Below are 25,325 nucleotides of genomic sequence, written 5' to 3' on the forward strand. Positions count from 1 at the left end.
TCTGGAGATATGTAGGAAATCCATTATCAAAAACAGGAGGTGGAGTGGTGATTGTGGTACTTTAGAGTCTTCTCTGGTAACATCTGTCATGAGCATTTGAAGGTAACCCACTGCTTCATTTATATCCCTGAAATAGGCCAACCAATGGGAAGTTCGTATGTATATGTTCAAAATTCAAAGATTGTCAACACATGTTGCATTCTATATCAGTCCCCCCCCCCCACAGACTGATTCTGAGTGACCTGGTAGTTGTAGAGAGAGGGGAGTTAATGTTGTCCCATTGTTATGGACAGACCACTTTTGGGTGAGGCTTAGACAGACAGTGGCAGGTGAAGACCTGCATGTGTGGGGGCCCAGCTAGGATATCCTGCCCCCACAGAGTCATGGAATCTGAAGGATTCCTGGATGCCCTGGGGAATTTTCCAGTTGATATAGCAATGATCCTTTTGAGCCCCTGGTCCCGCTGTACAGCAAAACGATGGAGAGAGCCATTGACATGATTGTTCCCAAGTGCCCTCTCAGTCACTGCAGAACCTGGTCTGCTCCTTGGTTGTCTTTGGGTGATGAAGCAGGCTGGAAAGCAGGTGACACAAATCTCATAGTGGATGATGTGGCATTCGCACAGAGCCCCCGGTCGTTCCACGGACTATTGACCCTGCACCACCATGGCTTATCTCTTCCACTTCCACCAACCAGGTTTCCCCCGTAATATATTCAGACTCAGTCAGGTTGTAACATAAAGATTCCAGTTTATTGTGAACGCAAACAAGTTTCAAATACTTTGTAAAACTGTAATCCAATTCACTCTCTCTGTCTCCCCCCTGTCTCTAACTCACTCTGACTCCTATGCCTCCCACCCACAAGAAACCAACCGAACTAACTGCCAAAACCCCTGTGTTGTGCCTTAAACACAGTTAGGCTCCGCCCCTGGGCTTTCTTATTGGTCAGCCTGTTAAGCTTTTCTCTCTCCTCCCCAGTACGACATCTCCATAACAAGTGGGCAAACGCCACAGATGAGTACATGGTAGAGTGCATAATTGCATGTATCAGATGCCAGCTGCAAATAAATTTGTCCAAAAGTGGCTGTCTGGCTGTGCTCTTTAGGCTGGGGAGTAGGCTGGTTGAAGGTTCAGAAATTGGAACAACAGACCCTTCAGACGTGTGCTGTGACAAATTTGCAAAGCACTTTGAGGATAGTTAGTCAATTTGCAGATCTTGGAATTGCAGATCTTAGAGAGGTGTCCACAGCACTGCCTGGTCATTTCAGCTGGGATTAGGAATTAGACAATGCTTGCAGGGGTCTGACTGACTATTTGGTCTTTTGACCTTTGCCCGTCATGACTTGTAACAGCAAACAGTCTGTGAGCACCTAGAAAGGAATGCTGTGATCACCAATAGTCAGCATGGATTTCTGAAAAATAAGTCATGTCAGACTAACCTGATCTCGTTTTTTGACAGAATTACAAGCCTGGTAGATGAAGGGAACGCAGTGGATGTAGCCTACCTTGATTTCAGCAAGGCATTTGACAAGGTGCCCCATGATATTCTTGTAAAGAAGCTGGTAAAATGCGGTCTTGACTATGCTACCACTCAGTGGATTTGTAACTGGCTGGCTGACCGAACCCAAAGGGTGCTCATCAATGGTTCCTCTTCATCCTGGAAAAGAGTGACTAGTGGGGTGCCACAGGGTTCTGTCTTGGGCCCGGTCTTATTCAACATCTTTATCAACGACTTGGATGATGGACTCAAGGGCATCCTGATCAAATTTGCAGATGACACCAAACTGGGAGGGGTGGCTAACACCCCAGAGGACAGGATCACACTTCAAAACGACCTTGACAGATTAGAGAACTGGGCAAAAATAAACAAGATGAATTTTAACAGGGAGAAATGTAAAGTATTGCACTTGGGCAAAAAAAATGAGAGGCACAAATACAAGATGGGGGACACCTGGCTTGAGAGCAGTACATGTGAAAAGGATCTAGGAGTCTTGGTTGACCACAAACTTGACATGAGCCAACAGTGTGACGCGGCAGCTAAAAAAGCCAATGCAATTCTGGGCTGCATCAATAGGAGTATAGCATCTAGATCAAGGGAAGTAATAGTGCCACTGTATTCTGCTCTGGTCAGACCACACCTGGAGTACTGTGTCCAGTTCTGGGCACCACAATTCAAGAAGGACACTGACAAACTGGAACGTGTCCAGAGGAGGGCAACCAAAATGGTCAAAGGCCTGGAAACGATGCCTTATGAGGAACGGCTAAGGGAGCTGGGCATGTTTAGCCTGGAGAAGAGGAGGTTAAGGGGTGATATGATAGCCATGTTCAAATATATAAAAGGATGTCACATAGAGGAGGGAGAAAGGTTGTTTTCTGCTGCTCCGGAGAAGCGGACACGGAGCAATGGATCCAAACTACAAGAAAGAAGATTCCACCTAAACATTAGGAAGAACTTCCTGACAGTAAGAGCTGTTCGACAGTGGAATTTGCTGCCAAGGAGTGTGGTGGAGTCTCCTACTTTGGAGGTCTTTAAGCAGAGGCTTGACAACCATATGTCAGGAGTGCTCTGATGGTGTTTCCTGCTTGGCAGGGGGTTGGACTCGATGGCCCTTGTGGTCTCTTCCAACTCTATGATTCTATGATTCTATGATTCTAAGCCACGAAGGTCTGATTTGATGGGAACAGGTTCTGAATGTTTCACTGGAGATGTGTATAATCCCCACCATGTTGAAAGCTGCATGGGCACATTACCTGCTCAAGAGATTTAGTCCATTGCCAACATTCTGTTCCTGGCCATGATGATTGAGTGGGTGATTGGTGTGCAATGTGAGGGTGTACCTAGATGAAGCTGGTTACCTAGGCCCATTTGAAGATGTTGGTGCTGATAATGGGTGGTTCCTGTGTCCAGGAGTTGAGAAGATGTCCTGCGTTGGATGGGCTTGCACTCCACCTGTAGAACCCAGTATGTCGTGTGCAGTTATTCCTGGAACCTACATTGCCACTGGAAGCACTGGTGGCAGTGGTGGTGGATAATGCTGATTTCCAGCTCTGACTGGTTCACTGGCTATATCCTTCCAAGGACCGAGAGCTGAGCAGTGAGATGTGGAGGGGAAGAGTGAATGGTGAGGAGGTTGTATGCAAGTATGCATGCCTTGTGTGGTGTTGTGTGCATTTGTGTGCGAGAGGGAAGTAGCAAGTGGACACACCAACTGGCAGGTGTTTTGGCCCCATCCACCACTGGCAAGTGTCCCCTGAAAGATTAGCCATGAGGGATGCTTGAGCTGAAAATGTTTTCTCACCCAAGATACAAAACATCTTTGTTGGAGCAATAATTGATGAATTAATTGAATATATGTATCTCCTTCTATTTTATCTCTAGACATGTTTTCAATAAGTGAATCACAGGTTCCTTAATGCACAGCACCGTCATAATTGCCTTTATTCTATTCTCTTGACCAAATGAGTTTCCTAATGATTAAGAGAAATATGTGCAAGGCACACTGTACAACTTATATGTGTACTAATCACTCTTTTTTTCTGAATTATGTCTTTCAGAAAACACACTTGAGAATGTTTGCCTTCAGTAGCGAGTGTATGTCATTATGAGCAATTATTTCCAGAGTTCTTTAATTAATGATCCTGCAGTTACCATCTTCGTACTTTGGTAATTATAGTTTGAAATAGTAATAATGATATTGTTATTTACTCGTATGCTACCAGAGAGATTTAAAATGCTTAATGTTTCAATATTTCCAGTTGGAACAAGTGAGGCGCAGGGACATTGTGACACTTTCCATACAACTAATCAAACAGCACTCCATCAGCATTTTAGCCTTTATGCGATATTACTTTTCAGAGAAAATAGAATTAAATATTGCCTTTATCATTGGGTGAGTAAGGAAGCAGCCCTGCTGTAGACATTCTGGTGTTTTGTTTAGAAATAAAGCAAACAACGAAAAAGAACAGAATAACATACTCATAAGGTAAAGGGACCCCTGACCATTAGGTCCAGTCATGACCGACTCTGGGGTTGTGGCGCTCATCTAGCTTTATTGGCCGAGGGAGCCAGTGTACAGCTTCCGAGTCATGTGGCCAGCATGACTAAGCCGCTTCTGGTGAACCAGAGCAGCACATGGAAACGCCATTTACCTTCCCGCTGGAGCAGTACCTATTTATCTACTTGCACTTTGATGTGCTTTTGAACTGCTAGGTTGGCAGGAGCAGGGACCGAGCAACAGAAGCTCACCCCATCACAGGGATTCGAACCGCCAACCTTCTGATCGGCAAGTCCTAGTCTCTGTGGTTTAACCCACAGCGCCAGCTCTGTGGTAAAACAGCTGCTTTTTCATGTAGAATATTCCAGCCTCAGTCCCTGGCATCTCAAGGTAGAGCTGTGAATGTTCACTGGAGATCCACTGCCAGTTTTCATAGACCACGCTGTCTTAGATGGACCAACGGTTTGATTTAGTATAAGGCAACTACATATGTCCTTTCATTGCTGTGGTTATAGGCAGTGCTGTTTTTCTAGAAAAAGAGGTGCCAGAACTCACCATGAACACCTCTTATTGTTAGTCAAAATATACCCAGTAGGGGACCCAAGACCTTCCTAGAATGCCTCCACATTCCAAGTAGGAATTATAGCAATGCTGCAAACATATTGCAGTTTTAGTATTGGAAAATGTGACATCCCAGCAACAAAAGGGGATCTTTAAGAGAATATATGCAAACTAGAATATAACACACACTGACAGGGCAGTTCACAAAAGTGTCCTGTGTCCTTGAAGTAGTCTGTATTCCATAGACCAGATAAGTGACCCCAGGCACAAGCAGAATCCGAGTAGTCAGTGCATGTACAGTACAGTACACAAGTTCTGTACCTACTCCTAGCACTTCCTTAGTCTCTAAATGTTAAAAGTTAGATTATTGTGAAATGCTTAAGAAGAAAATAACTCTTCAAACATCACAGGGGGATTTGATCTCTCTCTCTCTCTCTCTCTCTCTCTCTCTCTCTCTCTGTCCTTTCTGCCAGAAGTTCTGAACCTTGTACGGTACTGCGTCAGTTCATTCTGTATTGGTTTCAGAATGAGTCTGTAGTTCACTAGTGAGGTTTAAACACAAGTACTTACTGTTTTAAAATCTTTACAATCAATCGGTCAACCAGATATTTCCTGTGAATGGTACCTTTTGCTATTTATGTTGCCACGTCACAATAACCCTCTTCAGGTGTTAACATAGCAATCTTATTCAACACAGGAGTGGAGACTCTTGGGAGTCAGGGCATACCAAGTAACCCCTGCCCCAAGCTTTTGCATGAACAGTGTGACCAAATGCAGTGTTGAAGCCTTTGCAAGTACAGGTGTAGAGTGAAAGCTTCCAGGTGACTCAGAAGCAGATCATCTAGAGTTCTGGTTTGTGTAGAAGTCTTTGTGTGTATTGCTGTGCATGTGAAGACTCCCTCACTAAAGATGGTTGCACTATTTCTTCAGAGGGTTGGGTCTGGGTTACTTAGTGTGTTTCTGCTCCTGTGTTCAATAACAGTAAAGGATTAACACTTTAGGAAGGCTAATGGTGTGCATAGTATATACCTATTTATCAGATAATTGACTTCAGCATTTATTGTTATGACAGCACCCTTGCTTTCTTTCAACCAAGTTCATGTGTACTACAAAACGAGATTAAATATAAAATATGGGAAAAAGTGATGCAAGATTTGTTGAACCTCACCATTGAACCACTCCCTATTAAGGTAAGCTCACAAAATAGATGTAAAGTAACAGTATTCAAAACAGAAATATAAATTGGGAGTGGTGAACCTGCGGGCCTGAACTGGCCCACTAAGCCACTGCAGGTTAGCCCACCAGCCCCTGGGAAAAATCACACACTCCATCACAGTGCTGAGCTGATGACACAGCCCAGTGCTGCAATTGAAAAATCACCCCATTGCCATGCTGGGCTGAGAAAGAGGTGATTTAAATAAGTGTGTGCTGTTTGTGTGACAAATGTTCATGTGTGGATGCTAACACCCTCTCCTGTGGAGGTTAAAGAAATCAAAGCCATGGTCATGAACAGAAGGGAATAAAAAATATTTGCCAGTAGGAAAAAGACCTGAGGACATTTCATTTTGTTTCTTTTCAACATGATTTTTAAACACATGCATATAAAGGCCATAAGAGAGCAAGACACCGCTCTTACTTTTAAACCCTATTTAAATTTCTTCCAAAATGCAAAATTCAAAACACTGTTTTGAAGGATATGAATAATTCCATGAAAATAAGGGTGTGGATTAGATATTAAGTTGAATAAAAAAGACAAGAAATCATTGGGAAACACAAATATTGTAGTAAAATGTATGCAAACAAGGCGACAATGCATTTTACAAAATGTCCATAGTGAACAGTGCACAAATGGCTAAACTCAGCATTTTAAATGTTTCTACTTCTGACACAGTCATTAAGTCAGATCTTGCAGTTTAGCTTCCTCCCTCACTCTAAATCAAAGAAATATAATCTACATACTATTGCACTATGTATAATACTTTCCAAAATCCTATGGACACTCACCTAAGGGTAAGCTCCACGGAACAAAGTGAAATATATTTCTGAATAAAAAGGCATAGGATTACATTCATTGTTAATGCTATGGGGTCATGTCAAACACTTTGATAATTAAAGGACTGTAAAAATTAATTGCAATTTGTTATTTCCTTCCTCTCTTAACCGCAAGTGTTTGGTTATCAGAAAAAGATTCTTGGCAAATTTTCCAGTAACACATTTTTCAGACAATCCACTTCTGCATGATTGATTCCAACATTTCCCCTTTGTCTTCTTCAATTGTCCTTTCTCTGAAGACATTTGAATCTTTAAAGCTATTTTAATTTTTTAAATGTCTACCATTTGAAATAAAGCACAAAATAACTCTTTTCCTAAAAGCATGATTCAGATATGATTCAGTTAGCACTGCAGGGCAGATATGCTAAAAGGCTTTCTTCAACACCCGTTTGAGAAATTGCAGATTTACAGTTAATTTTAGTGGCTGCCAAATTGCACCCATCAGATGTTAAGACCTTCCCAAAAAGCTCAGCATTTAGGTTTCCAGTGATTTCTAATTTCACCTTTTGAGCAATGACTTAGATGGGAAGAAATCTTAACAGTTTATCGTCACTCAGTTCTGAAACTGTTGCTTACAAAGCTATTACTTTTGTTTTTCAGATTGATGCCACTTTATATACTGCAGACTTAAAAGATTTTGTGAGTACATTTTGTAATTAAAATTGATCTCATATAAATACAGTGGCGTAGCGTGGGGGTGCAGGGGGGGCCGGCCGCACTGGGCACAACATGGGGGGGGGGCGCTCGCACTCGCAGCTCTCTGCCCCTCCCTGGCTCACTCACTCTAGGGGGAGCAAATTACTTGCCTTGCCCCGGGTGCTGACAACCCACGCTATGCCACTGTATAAATATGTTGTATACCACCTGCAAAAGACAAGTTCCTCGCCATCTTGGGAGGAAAGGCAGCGTGTGGGGTGCTGCAGGGATCTGTCTTGGGCCCACTGTTGTCCAACATATTTATAGATGACCAGGATGAAGGAATTGAGGGGATTCTCATCAACTTTGCAGATGACACCAGACAAGGAGGAGTAACCAATGCCACTAAAGACAGAACTGGTATTCAAAATGCCCTTAACATATTGATACAGTATGGCTTTTCTTTATGTTCTTATGAACAGGGGCGAAAGAAGGCTAACCAGCACCTGGGGGGATGGGGGCGGGGCAAACCACGCGGCAGCACATGCGTGGTGCCACTACATATGGCGCATGTGTAATGTCATTACGTACGGCGCACAAACATGCGCCATATGTGGTGGCGTTGCGCATGCGCCACTGGGTAGTTTGCCGACGGCGCTGCTCGAGCGCCATACGGACGACGGTGGGATCCTCCACTCATGACGGTGGCGCGATGGCGGCGGCTCACGGCGCTGCGCCCCAGGGCGGCGGGGCGAGCCCCCCTTGGGGTGCCTTCTTGTCATCCCCTTCAGAGATGGCATCTGGGGTGAACCACCCCCTTGCCCGCTTCCTCCGCCACTGCTTATGAGGCAACTTACTGGCCAACATCAATTATCAATGGACAATTTCACATGAAACCATTATTTCTGATACTTACTGGAAATGACTGGCAACGGAAGAACTACCCTGAAATTATCTTAGCCTTCGGTCAGCCTAGTCTGAGCAAAACTTTGTTGAATACCACTCTGTGAAGTAGGCTGAGAGAGGCTGGGCCAAAGTTGCCTAGATGTGTTTCAGGAGCAGGGTTTTGCACCTGAATCTCCCTGGTCTTAGTTTGGCCCTCTCAACACTAGTCACACAAAATATATGTCTATTGTTTTACTGTAAGTGTAGCATTCTTTCACAGTGGGCTTTTGAAGCAGTAAAACCATACAAGTCTATAGTCAAGCTTTATTCCTTAAATCATTTTTACCCCACTCTTCAACAAAAAAAGTCTCTCAAAGCAGCTCCCAAATCAAGGATACAAGCAATAAAATGGCAAATATATTTTACAAATGACTCTTCTGCATGTGCTTACAGATGTAATGTGTGAGGCAATTATAATTATTTGTCTGGCAGGAACTTGTGCAATAATAGTTATTGAGGGGTGAGAGGATCATTTCTCCCCCTCCCCCCATGATCATACTCTGAATCAGGCAGGATGGCCTGAATTCAAGGGAAAGGCCATGTCTGAATGAGACTTGAGAAGTTTCATATTATAAACCCATTGATTTTTCCTACTTTCCAGAGTGACTGTAATTTATCGGTGGTGAAATGCTTTCAGCTTGAGATGGAAGTAATTTCGTATGAATATAAATTTGAAAATGATACAAAGCTATGGAACAAAGTAAATAACATAATCGATAATGTTAAATTCATTTTGGAAAATGACAAACAGGTGAGTTTAACCTACGGGCAAAATTGCATGTCTGTTGCACTGTAGCCACATTAAAGGAATTCCTAACAGACTTTTCTCCCTTGGAAAGCAACTCAAGATTTAGATCAGAAAATGGAGAGAAAGGAATGAACTGTTGAATCCTTGCCCTGTAGTTTCCCCCCCAATTTATTCCTTTAGGCTTCCAAGTAGGGATTAGGCAAATTTGACAATTTTGGTTTCTCGCAGTTTCTCACTTTTCTAGGCATAAGTTCATTTCTCCACATTTCCCCATCAATTTGCATTTAAAAACAGAGCAAATTTCTCCTAATCTGCACATTTTTGTGCACACTTTACATGAATAAATTCATTTTGTATGCATAACTTGGCTGGAGAACCACATTGCAAAAATTCAAAGGATGGCTGTCTTTTGATTTGTGTTTGGCTTCCAAAAGCTAAAATCAGGTGTGTTTGTTTTTCAATGCAAACTAAATTGAATTTCCCCCAACCCCTACTTCCAAGACTATGTTTACAAGGATGTGGCTTTGGGATAGAAATCCATTATTCCATCCAGATCCTCTCAAATCTACTGTAAGTTATCCTGATAATATTTTGCCATTTCTACGTTCATACCAGGCCAAGGATCCCAGTCTAGAATGTTCCTGTGGACGAGAATTCGCTAGAAACTTTTAGTGTAGAATAGGTGAATTCAAGATATGTAGCGAAAATGTACCCTTTGCAGAAATGTTACAAGGAATTGAAAAGAGGAGCTTGTGAAAGTGAAATCCCTAGTTCTGTTCTGTGTGTGGAGATGCAAGTTGAATAGGGCCTGGCTTTTAGCCTATTTATAGTAGTTGAGGATCAGAGCTCAGTCAGCTTCTGCCTCTGTTTCACCCTTCCTCATCAAATGAGAAAGAAGGAAAAGAGGGTGGTTGCAGTTGGGAGTACTCCCAGCACCACTCTCAGTGCCCATGCCCTCCAGCATCCCACCTTGGATGGAAAGTACAATTCCTGCTGAGCAGGGAACATTCTCCTTTAGTTGTACATGGAAGACCTGCTGCTGCTGTCTCAACAGGAAGCAGGAAAAAGGCACTGCTTCCATCAAGAAAGAAGGCTCCACCAGGGCAGACTTTTCCATTGGTGTGAATGGCACTCCACAATCCTCCTGGAGATCCCTTCTGCCCAGGGAAGTGGGGTGGCCTGGGAAGGGGAGACCCTCCTCAAGCACCTTTGGGGGTGGGGATTTGCATGCATTCACTTCAGATCTGCAGAAATCTCTTAAGGCTACATGCACATGCTACTGGTTTATGTGCAAAGCCCTGCTAACAGAAATTGCAGACATTCTAGAGAGCGGGAGACATAGTATGCTGAAATGTGGTCACAAGGATGTTAGTGGCTGACTAGAAATTCCAAACCAAGGACCTGCCATAAGGAAGAAAATTGTCTGTCATGTCTCTCTTGTGTCTTACTTTCCTCTCAATTTTTTTTTATAACGAATTGCTTTAACAATGCTAACTTTTTTTAACCTTTCATTTTTACAGGAAACAAAAACATCCAAGTGGCAGCAGTGTGAAACATTTGCAGAAAAAAACTGCACAGATTTTTTAAAGAACTTCAAAACTTTTGCACAAATGTGCTACACAGAGTTAAATGCCAAATGAGATTTCACTATAGCAGGAAGGAATAACTTATTGCCTCCTAGAATTGAAGAACTAGGAAAATAGAACAGGGTCAACGTAGAACAGGTGGTGGTAAGTTAACACCATTAATAAACTTGGCAAGAATCCTGCAATTGAATCCTGCAGTATACCCTAAAAAAAGTTTACCCATTTACAAAATAGGGCTAACATTGAGCCTCTTTATATTTGGCTTCTATAATGTGGATTCTGGAGTCCTTAACAAGCCATCGTAACTTAAAATTCCTAGGAAGCTTGAAAGGACTATATGGTGGAGAAGGAGAAGAGAGTGTGGACCACACGAAACAGCCTGTGATGCATTGTTAGCCTATGTGTAGGGAACCTTGGTCCTCTAGATGTTGTTGAACTACAACTCCCATCATACTTTGTGATTGGCCATGCTTGCTCGGGCTGACAGGCACTGCAGTGCAGAAACATCTGGAGGGCCAAAGGTTTCCCCATTCTGGGGTAGATGGTGTTAGATGGATACACGTTACAGAGCAGAAAGGTAGCCATGTGTAAGGGGGCTGAGTACTTAATACCTCCCATCATATGTTTTCTGTGGCCCCCTGTCTCATTAGTTCTGTGGATTTTTTAATTTATTTTGTGCTGTTTCATATCAACTTTATGTGAAGGTGATTGCTCTTGAGGTGGACACTCTTATCAAGGGTGAGGGTTATCAAGCAGAAGGAATAACTTTAAAGGAATCAAATGACTTCATAAAGAGCCTCTCCTGCATTTTAAACAACTGGGACATCTGTTTGATAGTTAATAATATCTGAGTTTCACATTTTTATGGTCACACTCGGATTAATAGTTTGAGAAAATATGATATCCTTGTAAATGGGGAGATGAGTGAGAGATTCCAGTTACATTATATTCTCCTCAAATGCAGGAACAAGCCTTGTTGAGCTGTGAATGGTCTCTCATTGGCACTTAGCTATCAACATGGTCAATTAAGCAAACTTAGCCACTGTGGAAAGAGTGGTTGTTTGCCCATTAAACAAGAAGCCCGGTTATTCAGAAGTAGGAATGAAGGGCAAAAATGAACTCTTAACAACCTTAGCTCCTCGAAGATCTGCCTGAGGCCAAATTATTAGATGTTAGCCACCTAACAATCAATTTTTCATTTTTGATAACATAATCAGCTTGCAGACTTGGCAAATTTTCTAAAGAGACGATGGTTATTCAATCTTCTTTCTCCTATATTTAGCCCTTATGAGTGTCCTTGAGTACCATATTTGCTGCATAGCAGAACATACATCAACCTTACAATTAACTAGAAGTCACATTTCTTCCAGCCTCTGAGATTGCTGATGGTGCTATTGCAAATATTCGTAGCTTGCCCAGACTGTTTCATCTTTCCAATTAATAAGAAAAATATCCTTTGTATTATGAATGTAAATATATTTAATAAAGGTGAACCATGGGCCAGGCTACAACCCTACTTACTTTGGAAATTACATTTTTCCATCTTCCCTTTTCTGGTTCTATACTTTTGTTGTGGTCTACCATCTCATCCTGGCAGTCCAGAGATAATAATGCTCATCCTCTCCTCGCTATAGAACCAGTTTACCAGTTCCTAACTTCTTGGATTGACTGGGTGTCATCATAATGGGGAGAAGACCCAGCCCCAAACCATTCCTTCATTTTTATTTATTGCATTTATTTATTCATTACATTTATATACTATCCATATAACAAAGTCTTCAGGGCCATTTGCAGTGCAGTGGAGATGCAGTAAAATGTGAAAACAATAAATCTAATTATAAGCAGTACAAAACAGCAGAAGAGAAAACATATAAAAGCCAGCAAAAATACAGCAGCAATCACTCAGTTTAAAACCACTGTAGACAGCAGTGACTGTCAGAGTTCAGGCTTGATGACCTGAATCTGCACTAAGAGACAGCCAAGATGGTCTCTGGGCTCTTCGGCCGCCTCAGCTTTTGTAGCTGGAGTTAGTCAGGGCCCCATCCTCCCAGGCCAGTGGGAAAAGGCCTTCCAGGACTCACAGCCAAAATATTATGGAACAAATACTAGACCTGAATTTGGAAGCAACATGTCTTTGGCCATAGTGTGGCCACTGAGGGTGGATCCACACCATACATTCAAAGCACTCTTATATCACTTTAATAGTAATGGAGAATACTGGGAACTGTAGTTTGTTAAGCGTGCTGGGAATTGTGGCTCTGTCAGCGCCCTTAACAAACAACAGTTCCCAGGATTCTTTGGCAGAAGTAACGTGGTTTAAATGTATGGTATGTACGCAGGCTGACACTGTAATTGCCTCCACACACAAATTATTCAGGAAAGTATCTCTTCTGGTTGTGTAAGATAACATACAAGAATGGAAATACCTGCGAGGCAATCTCACAGATTCTTCTAGATTTGCTGAAACCTTTATGCCTTTGGGGATGCCGCAGGAATATAAAAGAGCTGTCTCAGATTGTGGTCTAAATCCCTCAGCAAAAATGATGGTTAAAGACACACAAAGGTCATTTTATTGCTTTTAATGATACTGAAAGCTTATTCTGTAATGTAAATTAGCAATCTGGTATGATCAGATTACAGTGATCTATCATTACATTGTAGATAACCTTAGATTTTGCTTCTTTCATTCCTCATTATCATGGTCTTGCACACAGTAAGATACTTCTGAGGTTTGCCAATGCAACTCCTCATTTGGAAAGGTATTCCTAAGAGACATGGCAGATTATGTGAAAGTACAGGACTACTGATGAATCTCAGTAAAATGACAGGTTTCTATTATGTTGTCCGTGTGATGTTCTCCTCCAAATGTGTGATGTTTTCTCATACCAGAGATACTCTGAAAAGGAGAGGGCATGAGATAATTCAGATTGGGGGAGGAGGAGTGTGGGATGGCTGTGATTTAGGAGAGAATGTCATATGGACAAGGGAGAATGGACGGAAGTACATGAAGCTTACTGTCTACACTGAACAACAGTATGGATGATCCCCACGTCTAAAGTGATTCAAATTGAAATTGACTCTGGAATTGCTCTGCTTGAGACAAGCTTTTTAAGGCACCCTTCAGTCAACATTAAGCTTTTAAAGTCACATTGATTTCTAAGGACAGTTAATATGCTTAAAGCCACAGCAATCAATTGGACTAAGTCTTTAACCTGGTCTAGATTAAAGCAGGAGTGAGGAGCCACCACTCCACAGGCATGATTCAACTCATCACCATCTGGAACACAACATTTGTTTCTTGTCTCCTCCCCCTGCACAGAATATGCTCCAACTGGAACGAATGAAAGCCTGCTCTCAAACCTAACAGCTATACAGGAGACCTTTATAAGGCAGGAAAATGTTAACTCTTCAGTGCTCCATTTATTATTATTATTATTATTATTATTATTATTATTATTATTTTGGAGGCAGCTGATTTCAAGCCTAATAACTGCATGGGAGAGGCAGGACTCAGCTGTACAATGCAAATGAAACGTTTTAAGTGCAATATACAATGTGGCACAAGATGGTGATGGTGAGCCTTATGGAAAATTCAATGTATTTTTGTAAAAAAGCATTTTCAGAACGGTTTTTATATGTGTCTAGATTCCACCGCAATCTCCATGAGGAGCACTCCTAATGCAGCAATTAAGTGAGGGATATGGAGCTCAAATTCTTTTGTCAAGCCTAAGTGTGTGAGTTTTAAGTGGGGATACATGTGGGTTTTATGTGTTGGTTGGGTATGATTGGGAATGTGTGTGGGAATGTACAGTGGTGCCTCGCAAGACAAAAAGAATCCGTTCTGTGAGTCTCTTCGTCTTGCGAAGCAAGCCCATTAGCGGATTAGCGCTATTAGCGGCTTAGCGGATCAGCTGATAAGCGGTTTAGCGGCTTAGCGGATCAGCTGATAAGCGGCTTAGCGGATCAGCTGATAAGCAGCTTAGCGGATCAGCTGTTAAGTGGCTTAGCGGCTTAGGATCAGCTGATAAGCGGCTTAGCGGCTTGGGAAAAGGGGGGGGAGGAAAAAACCCCCGCAGGAACTCGCAAAACATTTTCATCTTGCGAAGCAAGCCCATAGGAAATTCGTTTTGTGAAGCACCTCCAAAACGGAAAACCCTTTCGTCTAGCGGGTTTTCCGTCTTGCGAGGCATTCGTCTTGCAGGGCACCACTGTACATGAATTAATGCATGAATGGATGTGTGTAGATGATACGAATGCGTGTAGGAAAGAGGGTGGTCTTCTCCACTTTTTGCACTAGCCCTGTCCCTCAGTGGCCTGAGGGAATGTGGTCCACGAGTGTGAAAACTTTCCCTACTCCTGCTCTAACAAATCTTATTGCTGGCAAAGGTGTGTCCCCATCTGAACTAATGTCATATTTTAGGGAAATTGTCAGAAATACTGAACGAGGACACCTGCAGTGCAGTTGGTGGCTCTCATGTCAAAGTTTCTTGTATTTTCATGAAAAGAAGCTCAGATTTATTTCTAGATAAATAGAGACATTAGCAAAGCAGGTACTGTTTATGTCCTCCTGGAAAGCTTTTGTCACATGACTGTATACAATCTTTTTATCTAGATATATAATTATCCATTGTCCTAAAGCCTGCTTAAAAAGACATTTCTATTGAAAGAAGATTTTAGCAGGACAAAGGCTGCCCTCTTAACTTTATTATTCTTTTCTTTACTCTAAAACCTTGATTTCCCCAGTGTCATTATACACAGCCCAGAATTATTTCATTTAAATTCTCCTTTATAGAATTTTCTGTAGGTGATTATGCCATATCCCATCCTATTGTTCTTCATGCTGTCTCGTAGGGTAGTCATAGAAAATTGAACAGGGATTAAAGCAATGATAATATTCTATTTATCTTATTCTTAAAGCCTGTAAGCTTTAAATAGAGGACAATATCATTGAAGCTCTTAGTTCCCTGGGGGAAAATCAGCATATAAAACTCTATGGGCAGGGTATAACTTTTGAGATTAAACATTTTAACTAAATTTGTACATACAGCTTCAAATTTTCCCCTTTGTGACAACGAAGAGTAAATAAATTTTGTTTTTTATATATATTAATAAAAGTCCCCAAACAGTTCTTTTTTAAATTTTTGTATGTTTGTTTCCAGGACTGCACAGCAGTTCAGTGAGAACAGAAGCCTGTGGAACTTACGAACAGTTATAAAAGCTTATAACCAGGTGGTCTGTTGAGACTCCAGCCATCTGGTGAGAGATAAAGGCACAGCATAATTAAATATAACAATTATGGAGACAGGATTTGGGATGGGGTGGGGACAATGGTTGCAGCCAAATTCTGCAAATAAAATAAAACGGGGACAAATGAGGTAAAGCAGAATCATTTCCTCATAATCTGTCACTTGCGCTGTCTGAGCTGTAAGCATTGTTTGTCATCTACAATTGCTGCATGTTCAGTTAAGGCCAAATGGGACATGATGTACAAGATCTGTGATTAGACTCTCCTGGTGCTTTTTTTTGTACAGACAAGCAGTCTTACTATGGGGCTGATTTGAAGGCTGCAGAAGAAATACTCTGGCAGAGGGTGCTTAAGGGTTTCCTTCCATGCCATTCCCACCCCCATTCCACATTGCTCCCCCTTGTCAAAGCCAAAGAACTCTGAATTTTTAACCACCTGTTTTAAAAAAACTCTCCAGTTCTCATGAATAATAATATCCATGTGGCTAAAACAGTCTTAAAATAAAGGGGACAATAGTCAGAAGACATGACTTTTCACCACTAATTTCCTATGACCTTTTCACCATGTCACTGGACCATACAGGTCTTCTCTACTTCTGGTTTTTCCCCATGAATACTAGGTCTTTACTTTGGAGTCACTTAAAAAAAGGGGGGGAAAGGGCACACAAATTCTACAAACAAAGATTCCTCAATGAAATGTGACAATTCTGCAAATAATATGAAACAGGCAAAAGATGCAAATGTCTGTATACTTCCCCTGTTTGCATAATTTATTGTAATTCCAGAACCTGTGATTTATGCTCACAGAATTTGCATGTGAGGAGATGGTTTGCAATAATACCACTACATGGTAGATCTGTGAATTAGAACCTTTATGTGATCAGAAACCTTTTCTGGGGCAAGAGGACTCACATCCTGCAACCTGGACAAAATGGAGATAAAGTAGTTGAGGTTCCTGCATGGCAGGAGATTGGACAAGATGACCCCAAGGATACCTTCCAACACTACAATTCTGCTGTAACCATATTAAATGACCTTGTGAGCCACCCACTTCAAGTCCCAGACAATGAACAAACATCTCTTGTGAGACGACTCATCATCAGCTTCTCCACAACACCACCCAAATATCTCTGTTCTGCTTTCAAAAGCCATTACTGGAATCCAAGAATCCAAGGCAGCTGTGAGCTCAAGTACCATGTGTTCTGTATACTTTTAAAAATGCTTTCCCTTGGGTTGTAAATATATTTTTATAAGCTCACTAGAGGAAACAGCTGCTGTGTCTGTTTATAAGAATCCTCCTCCTAGGCTTTCAGCAAGCATGACCGAGTTCCTTGTCAGTGGTTGCTCAATCCAGGAAACAATGTGGCATGTTTGCTCTTATCTGGTTCAGCCTGCAGAAGTTCCTCTTCAGACAATGAACGTTGCATCCTTTTATCTCCTGCAGGAGCATCTAATGATGGCAATAAGAAGAAGTATTTTACTCACTCAATGCCAGTTTCATGTTTCCTACTCATGGCTCTTTTCAGGCTCCCATCTGTTTTACAACCTGGTCTGTTTGGGCAAGAATAACAATAGTCAAGGTCTCAAATGCAAGACGTACAAGAGGATATCTCATCCATCAGCTAGCTAAAATTAACCAAATACTGAAGTACCTTAAAGGCTAACACATTTATTATGGCATAAGCTTTTGAGGATTCAGGCCCAACTTGTCAAATACAGGAAGTCTAGAAAATAGTATTAATTTTTTTGTATGTATAGGATGAATATACCATTATTTATCTTTTTTTGGAACTCTAACTTGTGGAATAAAGGAACACAGGAAGTTGCCTTATAATGACACAGACCATTGGTCTATCTCTCTCAGTATTTAGTAATATTAATATTAATAGTAATAGTAATTCTATACCAGCCTCCTTCCAAGGATCACAGTGTGGTTTTAAATAGAAAAACACAAAAATACACAACCTAGTAACAAACAAAAACAATATCCCCTGGTTTAAAAGCCATATATTGTTATTCTATTGTTATTTATGTCTACACCATGGGTAGGCAAACTAAGGCCCAGGGGCCAGATCCAGCCCAATCGCCTTCTCAGTAAGGCCCATGGATGGTCCAGGAATCAGCATGTTTTTACATGAGTAGAATGTGTCCTTTTATTTAAAATGCATCTCTGGGTTATTTGTGGGGCATAGGAATTCATTCATTCCCCCCCCCCCAAATAAAGTCCAACCCCCCATAAGGTCTGAGGGACAGTGGTCCAGCCCCCTGCTGAAAAAGTCTGCTGACCCCTGGTCTACACTGACAGAAAGCAGCTATCCAGGGTTTTAGGCAATAGTTTGTTCTAATATACAGTTACTGGCTCGCACTTATATTCATGAAAGGGTTAACCTGAGCCCTGAGCTCAAGCTACCAGAATGGGTGTGACTTGGCAGGCTCAAAGTCTCTTTTGCTACCCACCTCCACCTTTGTCTTTTTTCTCCTCCTGCTTCCTGGAACAAGCAAGAAGCCATGTGGCCATGGCTCCCTGCAAGTGAACCGAATCTCTAAAATGAGATTTCATAGCCTGCATCTTTGCTAACCCAAAGATTCTATGATCCTTTTTGTAAGGAAACCAAGTAACTTGATTTTTAAGGTCATCCAAAAGCCTTTTTCATCTGTGTTTCATCTTTGTTTTCTGTAACATCTGGAAACTCTGAGTAAAACATTCACTTATTTGCAAAGCTAAGTGTTATAACTCTATCAATTGAACTATGGTCCTTCCCCACAAAGTGCCTCCTACCTTTGCCAAAAGAAGCATTTTACTCCTTCTGTGACCCCCTTTTTCAGTTGCTGCCAATGTAAAAATATAATAAACGATAAATTCAAAGTTATAATAACAACTGACCACAACTTCTCTTACACTGACTTCTTGTTGAAACCCTCAAGTCAGTGCTTATAGCAATTTCTTTAAGAATACTTTTATTTTATCCGACCCTGACAAACCAAATACTATCTGCCACTTTCTTGTTCAGTGAAATGTGTCCCTAATAACTGCTGTCTCAATTTAACAACACATTTGGTTTTTCAGAGATAATATTATGGTACTGGACAAGGGAATAATTGTTTCATTGGATATTGGTGGCTTATGCATGGATATAAATCTTATAATAGTTTTATTGGCACCATGACATTTTCTCATTAGAAAAATCTCCAGAGGCACTGCTTTTTAATTAAATTGTGTTGAAGTTAGTAATGTTGGCCTTGAGGAAAAGATCTAGCTATTTCACGTTGGAAGTCTCTTTGTATTATTATTATTTACGAATTAAAGTACAGTAATTGAAATTGCTACAAACAATTCCTCATTATTCAAATCTGTTGCCTTCCAACCTCAAGGAGATCTCATAAGCATTAGGTGGCTATAAAACGTTTTATTAGCTTCTTTAATGGTGTCTGAACTACTTCCCTTCTGAATGTATTTAGCTCCTGCAGTAATCTCTTTTGGACAATTTTCAGTTTAATATTCCTAGAGGAATAGCTGCACACAAATTGGATGCTGGATGTGGTCAGCAAATGTAAGTCACCATTAATAGTGATCTGTGCTGAAATGCCAAAACATCACACACTTAGTACTGGTTATCCAGCTGGTACTGAAAGTTGTTAGATCCCTATTCCCATCACAGAGCTACAAGTCCCAGAGTTCGCTAGGAAGAAGGATTGATTGTTAAACCATCCTGGGAACTGAAGTTCCCTGAACAGAATAGAGGTCTTCTAGCAACTCTCTCAGGGACGCGGGTGGCGCTGTGGGCTAAAGCCTCAGCGCCTAGGGCTTGCCGATCGAAAGGTCGGCGGTTCGAATCCCCGCGGCGGGGTGCGCTCCCGCTGTTCGGTCCCAGCGCCTGCCCACCTAGCAGTTCGAAAGCACCCCCGGATGCAAGTAGATAAATAGGTACCGCTTACCAGCGGGAAGGTAAACGGCGTTCTGTGTGCGGCTCTGGCTCGCCAGAGCAGCGATGTCACGCTGGCCACGTGACCCGGAAGTGTCCCCGGACAGCGCTGGCCCCCGGCCAATAAATGTGAGATGGGCGCACAAACCCCACAGTCTGTCAAGACTGGCCCGTTCGGGCAGGGGTACCTTTACCTTTACCTTTAGCAACTCTCATCACCTTAACAAACTACACTTCCCATGATTCTTTGGGGGAAGCCATTGCTAAAGTAGTATGATACTGCTTTAAATGTATAGTGCAGATGGAGCTGGATTGCCCAGTGGCAAATCCTACCATGCTATCTTCATACTGCTTTCTACACACTGCTGCAGCACTTTGAGTCTACCACACAGCACTTCATAGTGTGCAGCCCCTGTGGTGATTTATTATCACACCTCCCTTGGTTGACTGTACCTAGAATTGTTAACATAACACTTGTTCCTTCTGGCTCCCACACAAAGAAGGATGATACAGGCTGAGAACTAATCCTGATGTAACTTATTTTTAAAAGGGTCATGAAAGCTGAACATGGTGCAAGACCGTGAAGGCATCTATAATGCTAAAGCAATGTGAAAACATACCGGTATCTTCAGTGAAATTTGAGTGCTTTCCCTATCTCAGCCTAAAAGGAGGATACTGCTTTTACTTTATTGATTTATTTAACTAAATTTTAAAAAGAATCCTGGGAACTGTAAAATGATATAAGTGTATTTTAAACATATGGTGTGGATGTGACTTCTGTACACTCCAAATTCTTCTTTCATGGGCAAAACGTTGGTGCTTTTTGATTCTGGTGCCCTTTTGCCAGGGATGCAAAAGAAGGACCTCAGAGAATGTGCCATTGATTCATCTTCTGTAGATGTAGATTGAGATGTTGCAAACTCCTCACATAATACGAATTCAAGTTGGGCAGTTCAATCTGGAACTGCAAAGGAAGAATTAGGAAGATACAATTGCATGGTGTCATATGATGTTGTATGACTGACAGATGGACAGCCTTGCTCTCCTGTGATAGTGGCTGACAAAGGGCTTTCCATACCTGGCTCCAGCCTTCTGACCAGATCCAATCCCCTACTTTTAAGGCTCAAAGAACCAAAAAATCAAGTTGATTATGTTATTTTTCTTATAATTTTTTCTAAGTTTGACACCTATGTTTTTTTGACTACCCCTAGCCCTTACATACTTTTTGAAAGTGACCTCTGATGAAATCTAAGTAAAGAGTCCAGTAAGTAAAGATCGTTTAACATATAAAAACCTCCACTGACAATTTGATCAATGGAGGTTAATATCGATTTGACTATACTCTACAAAGAATGCTGTGCTGCATCTTCTTCTTTACACCAGTCTAGAAAAGGATGCTTTAACTGATGGGTTTTAACTGCGAACTACACTCATGCATATAATTCATGCCCACTGATTGAGATTCAGAGAGCTACAGAACAGATATCTGTGATTGCAAATGGCTCTATGGGATTGTTTTGTCTCTGCAGAGAGTACAGTGGGTACAGTGGGACATCTGCATGTTTAGCGCGAGAGAGGTGCTTCCGTTTTCCCCAACCTAGTGCCTTTCAGATGCTTTGGATAACAAGTCCCATCAGCCCCAGCCATGACTCCAGGTTGGAGAAGGCCAGTCTGGATTATTTAGCCACATGCAGGAAACCTCATATGCTGTATGGATTGAGTTTATTGGTGGCTTGTGGAGACAGAGCTATTGACAGGCAAAACCAGTGAATTCTAATTTCATACCTTCCAACATTCCTCAGATGAAAAAAGGGACATTTCTCACTCCCCCAACCCCAACATCCCCATATTTGCCCCCTCCCAACAGAGCATTTCTACCACCAAAAAACCAACAGAACACAGCACACACACCTTCCACTGTCCTGGACACACAAAGTAGTAGCGGTGGCGGTGACAGCTTCTCCTCCTTGCCCACTCTCCAGCAGCTGCTATGAGCTGCCTAAGGGAGGAGGCCCGCAGTGGTGGCCATGGAGAAGCAACGAGAGAGGCAACAGGATGTTCCCTCACAGCTGCCACCGCTGCCAAGAGGCAGAGCTAGCTGCTCCAGCACACGGAGCGAGGCACATACTGTGGACCCAGGGGCTAGCCGCTCGCCCCAGGGGGTGGGGCGGCGATGTCAACCCCCCCCTCAGGGATGACACCCAGGGCAGACCTCCCCCACTGCACCCTCTTCCTCCGCCAGTGCTACTGCTGCCACCGCTGCCACTGCTGCTCAGGACAAGTGCCAGCTCACCCTCCTCCAAGCTTGGTGGTTGTGGCACCAGCAGGGGAAATAGGGACATTCTGGGATCAAATCAGAAACCAGGATGGCTTTGGTAATTCCGGGACTGGAAAATAGAGATACTTGGAAGGTATTTAATTTTGTCCCCATCTCCCACTGTACTGTGTACTACAAGGGCAACACTGAGACTAAGGAAGAAGAAACTGATAACTAAGCCCCCCCACCACTAGGTAGTTGTAAATAAGGAGGCAGGCAGGTGGGGGCTGGTTGAGGCAGGACAGGCTCACCATGAGGCAAGGTGAGATGACCACCTCAGGTAACAGGATCCACAGGGACAGCAGATCCCAATGTAGATCTTCATCTTGTTCCTGATAGAGATCTTCAGCCATCTCGTCTTCCCTAGTGGGGAGGTGGGATGCCATTTTGTGGTTTACGTCAGGTGCCAAAATGTATTGGGTCAGTCCTGGGCATAAGGCAGACTGTGGTCAGTGGGGCAGCCACCGACTTGCCCTAATGAACCAGCCTCCATTGATTGCATTGTTGAAAATCATCTCTAGATATTTTTTTCTCCTTGTGATTAGGCTTAGAGACTGCAAGTACATGGTTGTTTCAATGGGACTTGCATCTGAGTAGAAATATTTAGGATTGGGCAGTAAGGGCCCTTTTCACAATACTGTTTATTTTGTCTTTTACCAGCCATTTCATTTGATACTTCTGTTTTCACCGTGCAAACCCTATTAATTTATTTTCTGTTTCAAAACAAAAAAGTTCTATGGAGATTTTCCTCTTTGTTGGCTCAACACATTTTGTTAGCAGATGATTTCAAGGGAAGGAAACATTAGCAAAAAAATACTAGCTACCAAGAGATTTGACTAGTGATCAGATTATTAATCCATAATAACTAAACTGAAGCAATCCCTTTGCGGCTGATACATGATAACATTCACAGAGCAATTAATAGAATTGATTATAAAAATCAATCAGATAAGCCCAGTGGCCGTGATTAAATCTGCCGTAGGAAGAAAAACACAAAACAGAATGGATAAAGTTTTTGCAGTTGTTTTTAATTAAAATAGGCCTGGGGAATAAGTTTGTAAACTGGATTGAAATGCTACTTAAGCACTCTCAATCAATGCAGGAGTCTGAGGGATTTGTTCTAAACCCCTCACTCTTTTCTTGCTTGTTGTAGCCTAAGGCCATAGCTGTTCAAACAATTACATTTCACCCTGTGATCAAAAGCAGTGCCTTGTAGGAACATCACACCATGCCATCATGTAAGGGAGAAAGAGTGCCATAGCTATATGTTAGAGCACATGTTTGGCATGGGGAAGATTGCAGGTTCAATCCCTGGCATTTCCAGGCAAGGAAGAAAAAGGCTCCTCTCTGGAGTTCTGAGCTAGACATTCCAATGGCCTGATGTCAGCCTTTGCACCTATGCACCTTACTAAAGCATATGCTGATGAAAACCAGTGCTGTTAATCAATGATTTGTGCTGGAATTTCTGGTCAAGTAAGTTCAACACAGTCCTGTAAGACAGAGTTCAAGGCACAATCATTGAAACAGATACACATGTCATGGAGAACAACTATCTGATTTGCATGATGCTGTACATCAACAAAAAATTAAAGAGGTCTCCATAACATGATTGTAATGGGAATACTATCAATACATCTGCCACCCTTAAACCATTTATTGGCATGAAGTCTTTGTCACTACAACTTCATACGTACCAAGTGTCCCGTAAAAACCAGGACATCCTATTTTTTCATGCAAGATTGCTGCCACCATTTTGGGTGCTGAAACCTCACGTGCTCTTGCCCTGAAAAAGTGCTTTTTTCGGAGTGAGATCAAGGCACGGGTCACTTGACTAACCTGGGAGTGCTTCCTGGAAGACACACATCCTTGGTTTTGGTATGAAAAGTTAGATGGTATGCAGCTTGCATCATCAAACTGATGGCGAGAGCTGAATCCTAAACCCAGTTTTAGCATTTCTTCTCTTGCTTCTTCATAGTCTACCCAGTGCTTTTTTTCTGGGGGGATGCAAGGGTATGCATACCCCTAAACATTTTGTGAATCTAAGTTTGACCTCATTGAGGGGCAGTATTTCAATATAAGTAGGAAAATGAGAGCACGCCTAAACATTTTATTTATTTATTTCGAAATAAGCACTGAGTGTATCTAATAACATAGCTCGAAAGATTTTAGGATTGTGGCGTCGCCTAAAAAACATAAGAACCACCGTGCTGGCTCAGACCAGAGGTCTGCATAATCAGGAACTCTGCTGTCACAGAGGTCAGTGGGAATGCCAAAAGCAGGAGATGATACTCTCAATAGTACTGTCTTGCTCATGATTCCTAGCAACTAGTATTCAGATGCCCACTGCCATAGCATGGATAGTCAATGTGATCTCCAGATGCTGTTGAACTACAACTCCCATCAGTTCCAGCAAGCAGAATTAATGGTCAGTGATCATCATCAGGGCACCGTATTGACTACCCTGGTGCCATCAGAACTTTAGTAGTATGTAGGCCCTTTGAATTCTTAGTTGGAAAAAGTTGTCCCTTTATACACTTCCCAGGATTCTAGGATGGAAACTCACTGGAAAAGTAGCATAGACCTATCTTTCCTTTCAGCTATGGAATCAAGGAAGTGCCATGCCTAAATCCTGCCTCAAACTATTATAAGGTTTTCTACAGTTTTTGGCCCGCAGGTGTCAGAGAGGCTGCCCCAAAGATGCCTGTGAAACAAGTGAAAGTAAGACATAGCATAGGATTACTGTCCTGAAAGCAAGTTTCTTATTTGCTCTGCTGTACAATCCTCAGAGTCTGGCTGCTAAGATATTTATGAGCTATTTCTACAGCAGAACTGTGAAAATATCAGATTTTTATCTGCAAATATTTTTTTCCAATGATGGAAGTGACTTCCAGCTGCTCTATGGCCATATCTATAGCCTGGTTCTTGCATGCAGTGTTGTGGGGGCAGTGGGGGGGGGGAGGGAGAAAGTAAGTGTGAGTAGCTCAGCTATATGGACAGTTCCCTCCACCCCGAAAAGGTGACCAGGTGTCAAAATCCTTCTTCCAATTCCCTGCTATGCATTTTTACCAAGAAGAAAGTTACATTATATTCAGTGAGGCTTATATCCATGTAAGCGTACAAACGTTTAACTATGGTGATCAAAATGAGGAATGATGAGAAACTGTCAAATATATGTTCCCAGGATATTCTAGCTATTTCCCCCCCAAGTTGCTTTAAGATACTAGTATCCAGTATCCTTTTCAAGGACAAATGGAGGAGAAGAGGGAGGTGCAGGGGAAAAAATAGGTGTTTTATTCTGTTAATGAAGGTATCCGCAGGA

At 42.1% G+C, this 25,325-nt stretch overlaps 1 protein-coding gene across 2 annotated transcripts in view; it reads left to right on the forward strand.

The window, feature by feature from the left end:
* Positions 1 to 12,036, forward strand: part of IL15 (interleukin 15) — an 82,522-nt gene extending 70,486 nt beyond the window's left edge. For both annotated transcript variants that reach the window (XM_082237781.1, XM_082237780.1), the window contains exons 3-7: positions 3,555 to 3,663; positions 5,628 to 5,745; positions 7,208 to 7,246; positions 8,790 to 8,939; positions 10,457 to 12,036. In XM_082237781.1, coding sequence (XP_082093907.1) covers positions 3,602 to 3,663; positions 5,628 to 5,745; positions 7,208 to 7,246; positions 8,790 to 8,939; positions 10,457 to 10,576 — 489 coding nt within the window. In that variant the 5' untranslated portion in view covers positions 3,555 to 3,601 and the 3' untranslated portion in view covers positions 10,577 to 12,036. The remainder of the gene's footprint in view (positions 1 to 3,554; positions 3,664 to 5,627; positions 5,746 to 7,207; positions 7,247 to 8,789; positions 8,940 to 10,456) is intronic.
* Positions 12,037 to 25,325: the final 13,289 nt, after the last annotated feature.

The sequence above is a fragment of the Podarcis vaucheri genome (assembly GCF_965113315.1).
Source record: "Podarcis vaucheri genome assembly, chromosome: 9".
NCBI classification, from domain to species: Eukaryota; Metazoa; Chordata; class Lepidosauria; order Squamata; family Lacertidae; genus Podarcis; species Podarcis vaucheri.